At 35.2% G+C, this 10,323-nt stretch overlaps 1 protein-coding gene across 2 annotated transcripts; it reads left to right on the top strand.

Annotated features, from left to right (window-relative positions):
- Nucleotides 1-841: 841 nt before the first annotated feature.
- Nucleotides 842-6,008, top strand: LOC107462774 (probable inactive leucine-rich repeat receptor-like protein kinase At3g03770). 2 transcript variants are annotated; one of them, XM_016081433.3, is made up of 7 exons: nucleotides 842-2,701; nucleotides 3,252-3,382; nucleotides 3,553-3,793; nucleotides 4,099-4,310; nucleotides 4,410-4,456; nucleotides 4,760-4,871; nucleotides 5,544-6,008. In XM_016081433.3, exons 1-7 carry the CDS (start codon nucleotides 1,087-1,089, stop codon nucleotides 5,811-5,813), a joined length of 2,628 nt encoding a protein of 875 aa, XP_015936919.1. In that variant the 5' UTR covers nucleotides 842-1,086; the 3' UTR covers nucleotides 5,814-6,008. The 2 variants fall into 2 exon arrangements, with proteins under 2 accessions (XP_015936919.1, XP_015936920.1); XM_016081434.3 differs by having other exon boundaries at nucleotides 844-2,701; nucleotides 4,108-4,310.
- The last annotated feature ends 4,315 nt before the right edge of the window (nucleotides 6,009-10,323 follow it).

Raw genomic sequence — 10,323 nt, 5'->3', positions numbered from 1 at the left:
TATTAAAAATAAAATTAAATGAATTGAAAATGTTAAAAGATAAAATTAAATAAAATTAAATATTAAAAATATTTTAAAAAATCATAAACATGAAAAACAAAAAATAAACTTAAATCTAAAATGTATTATTATTAAAATGAGTTAAGTTTAGTCTTTGAAATTGACCAATTTTAATTATGTATATTATATTTCTAAAATTGATAAAAATATATTACGTTAGTTTTAATAGTGAAATAAGTCACTTAATAAGAAAAGGAACTGAAAAATTAATATAGTGCATTTTTATGACTAAATTTTTAAAATGGTTGTTCAGATTTATTGTTTTTATTATTCTAGTCTTTTAAATTTAAAATTATCTAGATTGGTCTCGAAGATTTAATTTTGGATACCATTATATTTTTTTAGTATAAACTAAGTGATGAATTGACTCTAATTTATTATATTGAACAATAATTAAACAACGTTGTTTTATTTTGATATTTAAACACAACTAAAATGAGAAGAAAAAGAAGAATTTATATAAGGTATAAATTATTATATCTTTTTTCATGCTCTAAAATTATTTTATTTTTGCTCTTTTTAAAAGTTAAAATGAAAATATACTATTTAATTATGTGTTTAATATGACAAGTCAGAATTAGTTCAACATCTTATTTGTTGACTCAATATTAAAAAAATACAGAAATCTATATATATAGTACTTAAAATTAGACCAATATAAAAAAATTTAAATCTAAAAAACTAAAGAATAAAAATCGTAAATCTCAAAAATCAGGATAAAAGTTTAGTCGTTTGTCCATATTAAAGATATAATTGGTACAGTTAAAATCTTTAAAACTATTTTAAAGTGTGCTGCCAACATGAGAGAATATGACAAACAGCTTTAGTGTTTAATCAATACAATTCACACTTGAATATAGAAGATTAAGGTGAACCTTAACAAGAAAAATAATGTCTTTTGGGGTTTCCCTTCATTGTTCATGATAAGGGATAACACTCGGACACAACTTGGTATCATGCCCATGGAGGATCAGAAAGAGAAACCATAGTGAAACAGAAAATAGCTACACAGTTTTTCTGCTGAAGATGGCAAAACCAGTTTCCAATTCCAATTCCCACTCACACCTAATTCCATTACTCATTTTGATCCTGTTCTTTTCCACCACCTTCCATCTCTCAGAGCAGTTACAATTTTCTCAGACCCAAACACTTCAAAACTTCCAGAACCTTCTCGGCTACCCCCAAGAACTTTTAACCCTCAACACCAACACAGACTTCTGCAACATTGAACCAACCCCACACTTCACACTCGTTTGCTATGAAGAAAATCTCACACAGCTGCATGTTGTTGGCAACGGTTTCAGTCCCAACGCATTGCCACAGAACTTCTCGTCACAAACACTATTCGCCACACTCGCCACACTCTCAAGCTTAAAAGTCCTCACTCTCGTTTCTCTTGGTCTCTGGGGTCCAATACCTCCAACCATTTCTCAGTTATCTTCTCTTGAAATACTCAACATAAGTTCAAACCATTTCAGTGGTGTTGTTCCGTCACAGATTTCACTTCTCAAGAACCTTCAATCACTGGTTCTTGATAACAACCTTTTACAAGGCGTTATTCCAAGCGAAATAGGGACTCTTCAAGGCTTGGCTGTGCTTAGTATGAAGAACAATTCGCTCAGTGGAACCGTTCCAGATTCAGTTAGAACATTACAAACTCTGCGAGTTTTGGATTTGTCAAATAACAAAATCTCAGGGGATTTACCTAGCCTTCGCCATCTGTCGAACCTTCAAGATCTTAACCTGGAGAACAACAAATTCGGGCCTCATTTTCCATCTCTTCCAACTAAATTGGTTTCGCTTGTTCTAAAGAATAACAGCTTTAAGCTTGGTCTTCCTTCGGGTTTATCCACTTTCTACCAGCTTCAGAAACTCGACGTTTCGCTTAATGGTTTCGTTGGGCCGTTCTTGCCTGCATTGTTATCTCTTCCTTCTCTTAGTTACCTTGATGCTTCCTCAAACAAGTTCACCGGAATGCTGTTCAAGAACGACACGTGTAATGATGAGCTCGTTTTCGTGAACTTGTCTTCGAATCTGTTGAGAGGGGAACTTCCCACATGTTTGAAACCAGTGGCCAATAAGCCGGTCGCTCTATACGCCGGGAATTGTTTATCGAACGACGACGGCCGGAATCAGAACCCTGCCAGCTTCTGCAGCAACGAGGCTATTGCTGTTAAAATCATGCCTCCTCAAGAGAATCACAAGAGGACAACCGGAAAAACGGTTCTCGTGTCCAGTATGGGAGGGATAGTTGGTGGAGCATTGATTGTTGGAGTGGTTATTTTGGTAGTTAGCCGGGTTCATAAGAAGGGTAGTGTTGTAAAAACACCTGTGAAACCGACCTTGGAGATTGTTATCAGCCAGGCGAAAAAGGAAGAGGAAGACGAAGACAAAGAGGAAGAAGAAAAGGAAAAGGAAAAGGAAGGCATGGTAGCTGCTTCTTCAAGATCCTTGTCCATATCCGTGTTGCAGCGGATTATGAAAAGGGTGCCGGATAAGGGCGCTGTGGAGTCGTTTACAAGGTCCATGAAGGAGCATGTCATGAACAGAATGCATAACAAAAATGGTGTGAGGACAAGTACAAGGTCTATAATAGAACATGCATCTTCAGTCAACACAGCAAAGCTGCTCACAGATGCAAGTAAATCCACAAATCCTTTCAGTTCTTTCTTGCTGTATAAGTTTAACACTCTACAAAATAGGATTATTAATTATTGTTATATTTTTTATTTTTTATTTTTTATTTTTTAACTTTTGGTTGATTAGAGAAGGAGTAAACCACAATTTTAGCCCCACGAAAAGCAATGAATCTGACAATTTGGCTCTCAAAAGAAAGCTCTTGCTCCCTAGAGATAAAAAATGTTTGACAAAATCCCAAAAATGCCTCTGTTTTTTGCCTAAATTTTGGGAAATTTTATCGAACATTATCGTCTTTTGAAGATCAAATGAGTATTTATTTGTTTTAAGGGTTAAATTGTTAGTGGGATAATCTTTCGGGAGCTTAGTGTTTTTATTCTTAGAGAAGAATAAAAGGGTCTTTTGAGAGAGTGTTTGTCTATCAGGTTGTAGTTGCTGAAGAAGATTCAAATAAGTGACAAACATTGTGCTGAAATGCATATAACATATCTAATAAACAAGAAAATTATGAAATTTCATTAAGAATTTCGTATTGTATTGTTCCTTGTTAACAGGGTATATATCAGAAACAATGAAGATGGGAGCCAGCTTTCCAGCTTACAGAACCTTTGCTTTGGATGAACTGAAGGAAGCTACAAATAATTTTGATGCATCAAGTTTCGTTAGTGAGGGTCCACATGGCCAGGTATGCAATTATATGTTATTACATATGAGAACATCATATATTCCGGAATTCTTTCTCGATGTTTCTTTTCTGCTGTTACGGGATAAATTTCTCTATTTAAAATACTAGTTTTGTTGATCAAGTTTGTGACATCAAACAAAATTTTAATTAACTTCGAATATGATGCTCAGATATACAAGGGGGTGCTCTCCGATGGAATGCCTATTACAATCAGAGGATTGAAAATGCGAAAGAGACATAGCCCTCAAAATTACATGCACCACATTGAGTTGATTTCGAAACTTCGGCATTCACACTTGATCAGTGCTCTTGGTCATTCATTTGAATGCAATCAGGATGATTCAAGCGTCAGCACTATATTCCTCATATTTGAGTTTGTTCCAAACAAGAGTTTAAGGAGTTGTGTGTCTGGTAAGTTTATTTTTCAATCACAATTTCCCTTCTACTGTCCTTGTGTACCTGAATTCAAGCTAAGAAACGCTGACATACCAACCTACTAAGGTGTGTCCGACAATACATCTGAGTATTTAATCGATGATTATTGTTATTATTATTATAACTGTTATTATTCATTCAAATTTATTAGTTGTCTATGTGTTGCTATTTTCAAATATTTGGTGTCTCTGTATCCGAATCCGTTTCTGTATCTCGTCAAGATTAATAGTCTGAGTTTCACAGAAGTAAAGTACTTTTGAAACTCGTGTAACATGAATTAGTGTCAGCAGGATCTCCTAGTGAAAAGCTTTCTTGGACGCAGAGGATACTAGCCGCGATTGGAGTGGTAAAAGGCATTCAATTCTTGCACACAGGGATAGTGCCTGGACTATATTCCAATAATCTGAAGATAACTGATGTTCTTTTGGATAACAATCTTAATGTTAAAATAAGCAGTTATAATCTGCCACTCTCTGCAGAAACTAGAAGACTGGTAAGTGGATGAAATCTGTTTATATGCTTCTAATCGGAAGTATTTACTCTTTGCTCGTTCTGATTTTCTAAGAAAAACTGTTTGCTTCTGAACTTTCAGGTCAGCAATGGACCTTACCCTGGATTAAAAGGAAACTTCCAAGAAAGGTAAAAGAAAATATTAGTTCTGATATCCTTATAGCATAATCCTTCTGTCTACAAAGAAAATATTAGTAATTCCTCTAAACTGTCTAATTGCTAAGTAGAATACTGAAACTTGTCTTGTGTTATATGGTAAATTGAAACAGCAGTTATTGTGAACAAGAAGTAGTAGGATCATTTGATATTTCAGTAATTCAGTCTTACATAAGGGACCCCTTGATGATTGTCTAATGCCTATAAATGTTTTAGATTTTTTTTCTTGCCAACATAGTTGAGGGTGAACTCTGAATAAGTGATTTCCTTTTGCAGGATAATGGATGCAGACAAGAATGATGTCTATGATATTGGGGTAATCTTGCTTGAAACCATTTTGGGTCGACCATTGATGTTCCACAATGAAGTTGGCACTCTCAAAGATCTTGTGAGTCAATAATAAATTACATATAATTTTGTCAGTAATCATTGAACAATAAGAAACATAGTGCAACTTAGTTATTACTCATTCTTCAGTTTATTACTTACTCTCACGCTTATATTTATATATTGATCCAATAATGTATCAAAGGTTAACAGTGAGAGATAAAAAGGAAATGGGAAGTGTAGAACGTACAATAGGACTAACAAACACTAAGGTAAACTACCATTTTCACTCCCAAAATATTTCAACTCAGACAAAATAGCCTCTAAAATCAAAGAGGCACCCGTTGACTGTGGTCCTCCAAAGATCAAGAAAACTTAAGAAACATCACTAAACCTGGTATATATAGCAATTAACAGTAGCATTTTCTGTCATGAAAATACTCTCAAAAGTTTAAGTTTATAGAAAAGGCACATGAATGGTTATATCTCTAACACACCTTTCTCAAGTAAGAGCTTCTTTTTGGGGTTTGTTTGAATTTTTGCATAGGCCTTCTTTTTTTTTTTTTTTATTTAGGTCATAAGCTCTCATCTTTTCACTAAACTTCACATATGTAGTAATTAAACAGTAGATTCTTAATTCAGGGCCGTTTCTTCTAACTTGAATCTATCTAGTGCCAAAATGAGAGTTTATCCATACCATATAATTCTGACATGACACGTGGTTTTTATGCAGTTACAAGTAAGCATAAAAACTGATGATATGGCAAGGAGGAGTATTGTTGACCCAGCAGTTCACAAGGAATGCTCAAATGAATCATTAATGACAATGATGGAGATTTGTGTAAGGTGCCTCTCCAATGATCCTACTGAAAGGCCTTCTGTGGATGATGTTCTCTGGAATCTGCATTTCGCTGTGCAAGTTCAGAATTCTTGGAGGAGAGATTCTAATGATCAGAGAGGCTCACCTGCATCATCATCCTCCCATGAGACAAGAGTTGTATGAATATGAAGTCCTCCATGGAACTTATAGAGGAATGTGTTTGCTACCATGTATGTACAAAAGTTTGATCATATACAGATTGGATGAGCTTGATTATCAGTTTTTAAATTATTGTCAGTTCAACTTTCATTGTCAGATTTCACTCAACTCATGATCCTAAGATCTTTTTCTGCCTCCTTTTATTCATTTATTCTACCATTTTTGTTTTGTTACCGGATCATTCTCTCAATGCAGAAAGCCAAGTCAAATTTGATTTGGGTTTATCTTTTTTGGGGATTTCAACCGTTTTATGAACACATTCTAAGTAGATATATAGAATAACAAGTCAACAAACTCTTACTTCTCTTACCCCAAAAGGGAATAACCCAACCTACTTGAGGAACTTTCGATCTATTAGTTTATGCAATGTTTATAAGGTTATTTCCAAGGTTTTGGTTAATAAATTGAGACCATTTCAATTTGGGACCATTGGTCCTGTTAGAAACAAGAGAGTAATATAAAGAATGTATTATTGAGTGTGTCGAGGATGGTACAATGTACAAGGATATATATAGGTGCTAGAAGAAGTGAAAAACAAAACAATGAAAGTACAAAATTTTACAACAAATATACAGATATACTATATAAATATAAATGATATTAACTGATCTAAATTGATCTTAATTATCTTAATTATACTCTAACATCCCCCTCAAACTCAAGTGGGAGCTAAAGATACTATCTTGAGTTTGGATACTAGAGTCCAAAAACGAGTAGGATGATGAGTTTTTGTGAAGATATTAGCAGTCTGATCCAGAATCCCAACAGCTATGAGACAAACATCATCAATAAAGAGACGTTACCGGACAAAATGACAATCAATCTCCATGTGTTTGGTGCGTTCATGAAAGACATCATTATAAGCAATCTGAATAGTACTTGTCACAATAAACATCTATTAGGGACGATTGAGGGGCACCCAAGTCATCGAGAAGCTAACAAATCGAGACAATCTCAGCAGTGGTGTCAGCAAGAGTATAGTATTCAGCTTCAATGCTTGATCGAGCAGTGAACGTTTGTTTCTTGGCTCGCTAGGAAATGAGAGAGTCACCAAGAAACATACAATAACCAGTAGTAGAACGACGATAAGTGGGATCACCAGCCCAATCAGTATCTGAGTACGCCTGAAGGGATAAGGATGAGTGGATAGAAAAATGAAGACCATGAAATAAAGTACATTTGATGTAACGAAGAATGTGAAGAACGGAAGCATAGTGAGTAGTACAGGGAGCTAACAAAAATTGGCTAAGAACATGAACTAGATAGGCGATGTCTGGTCATGTGACAGTCAGGCAGACAAGACCTCTAACTAACTATTGATAAAGAGTAGGATTATCCAAAATAGTGTCATCCATAGGAGTAAATCGAATATTAGACTCAAGAGGAGTAGACTCAGTGCGACTATCTGTAATTCTTGTTCGAGCAAGAAAATCAGAAGCATACTTAGCTTGAGAGAGATAGATGCCGTCATTTGAGGAAACGACTTCAAGGCCAATGAAATAACTGAGAGAACTAAAATCTTTCATCTCAAAAGTGTGGTGAAGGGATGCTTTAAGATCAGAGATACCATCAACATTGTCTCCAGTAATGATCATGTCATCAACATATAAAAGTAGAAGAACAAATTCACGTTCATTTTTACGAATAAAGAGAGCATTCTCATGAGGACTACAAGTGTAACTAAGATTGCATAGGGTGGTGCTGAACTTTTCAAACCATTCACGAGGAGCTTCCTTAAGATCATAAAGTGCTTTACGAAGGAGACAAACTTTGCTAGAAGGACAAGGATATCCTGAGGATGGTTTCATATAGACCTTCTTTTTCAAATCCCCATTAAGAAATGCATTCTTTATATCCATTTGACTAAAAGACCATTTTCTGGCTACAACAATGGCAAGAACAGCGCAAACAGATGTGAGACGAGAAACAGGAGTAAAAGTCTCTTCATAATCAATATCATACTCTTGCGTACATCCTTGAGCAACCAATCGTGCCTTATAATGGTCAATAGAACCATCAGAGTGAGTCTTAATCTTGTATACCCATCTACTATCCACAATTTCATTATCAGAAGGATCTTCCAAGTCCCAAATGTGTGCTTTTTCAAGTGCCTAAAGATTTCTTCCTGCATTGCTTGCTGCCAATTTGGATTTGTGGAGGCCTCTCAGAAAGACTTAGGTTCATGATGATGAAAAATAGTAGAAAAAAATGATAATCAAGAAGATGAGGAGGTAGATTTCTTACCCTAGAAGAACGAATGGAGGGAGGAGGCAGGACAGGAGGAGCAGGAACATTGTCCGGTCTGGAATCATCGAAAAATGGAGATGAAGAGGGTGAAAGAGTAGGAGGCTCAAGAGGTTGACTTGAGATAGAACCTATAAAATCATCACTAAAAAAAAGATCAACATGGGAGTTAGTGAAAAATGGTGACTGAGTAGAAGGAATGGACTCAAATGAGAAGAACGTAGAAAACATGTGATGCTCCCAAAATATAACATGATGAGCTATACGAATACATCTAGAAAGAGGATCCCAACAATGATAACCCTTGTGTTTAGTGTCATAACCAAGGAAACAACACATGCGAGCCCGAGGTTCAAGTTTATTATGTTCATGAGGTTAAAGAAGAACAAAACAGACACAACAAAAAACTTCAAGAGAATTATAATCTGGAGAAGTATGATAAAGAACTCAAAGGGAGTAATGTTACTAAGGACAGAAGAAGGGAGTTTATTGATAACATGGGTAGCAGTAAGAACAACCTCACCCCAAGTATGCTCAGGACACGAAGAAGAAATAAGTATTATAAAATAGAGTCAAGAATGTGACAGTGTTTACGTTCAACCCGTTCATTTTGTTAAGACGTACTAGGACAAGAAAATTCAGACAAAGTACCCTATTCATCAATAAAAGTTAAAAGTTTAGAGTCACGGTATTCCATAGCATTATTGCGTTAAAAAATTTTAATGACCTTGGAAAATTGAGTTTTAATTATAGTGGCAAAGTTAATATAAATTTGAGGTAGCTCATGGCGATTAGACATCAAATAAACCCAAGTAAAGCGGGAATAATCATCAATAAAAACTACAAAGTATCGAGCCCCTCCCAGGGAAGTGGTGGAAGTGGGCCCCAAACATAAGAGTGGATAAGATCAAAAGGAGATCAATTAAGAGATGAATTATTGTGAAAAGATAAAGCAGGTTGTTTTGCAGTTTGACAAGAAATACAATCAAAAGATCAATTGTTAACCTGACCCAAAACACCCTTAGACACAAGCTGTGGGCAAGACGATGATGCCACAAATGTAGGTCGCATACAAAACCTGGGCCAGCTTCAAATGATCAAACCGCATCCCAACTCTTGATATTTCGTCTTCAGCAAGGCAACTATGATCCGGTAACTGCGAATCAGTTCAAAACAGACATCATTCAATGAACATGAGGATTAATGGTCAATTCAAACATGCGGTTCACAAAAAAATAGCAATATACTAGAATCCAAACCCCATAAACAAGATCTGTGTCATCACTTCCAAACTCAGTAATGTCCGTACATTCTATGGCCTATAATCAAACATACCCAAACAAACACAGACAAACAAACTAATTAGATACTGTACTATTAAACAAATTTCAACTAAAAATATTTTATTAATACTTTTTCTAAGAATATTATTAAAAATTTATTATTATACATAAATTAAAAGAAATCATAACAATGAGACGTGTGCTCATAAAAAGTTCCACTTAACTAGTTAGGCTTATATTAATTATTTATATAGAGCATGCATAGGTCCACCACATCTGACATACACAACCTAAAACCACGTCCTCTTCTATGTTTTGAAAAGTCAAAAATCTCATTATTAGCTACTGTATTTTTCTTACATATGTAGCCATATTGGTTTGTGCATGCATGGCATGGGAGCATAGGGATGGGGATTCTAAACATTCTAATGGCAATCATGTGCAATATTTTCTCAGTTAACACTAAACATATACTGAACCAATTTCAGTATAACATATTAAAAAGGTAACATAATAGTTTATCGGATCAAGTAAATAAATGTTCATCATCATCTTCTTTAGAACTTGATCTATGATTTATTACCCTTTAACTAATTACTATATTGATGGACAAGAACACCATAAAAAAAATTTTTGAATGAACATCATCAAAGTTTAAGAATGTTAGGATTAGAATAACCATCTCATTCACATGAAAATAAATATACGTCCCAATGCATCAACATACATTGCTTACCTTGTTAGACTTTTCACTTTCCACATCGCAAGAATTGAGAAGATTGTCACTTGAATGCGTGATATTGTCAACAAAATTGGACTCCATTAAAGTGGCTGGGAGAGGTCACGTACGTATGAAACGGCAGCCGCAACTCTCCCCTATATTTGGGCGGATCAGTCGGAGACAAAGAGGCGGTGACGGTGGACGCGGTGGGCTGCATGTGCGCGGG

This window comes from Arachis duranensis, chromosome 8 (assembly GCF_000817695.3).
Source record: "Arachis duranensis cultivar V14167 chromosome 8, aradu.V14167.gnm2.J7QH, whole genome shotgun sequence".
NCBI classification, from domain to species: Eukaryota; Viridiplantae; Streptophyta; class Magnoliopsida; order Fabales; family Fabaceae; genus Arachis; species Arachis duranensis.
The sequence above is the reverse complement of the archived record's forward strand: the minus strand, read 5'-3'. Positions and strand labels throughout refer to the sequence as shown.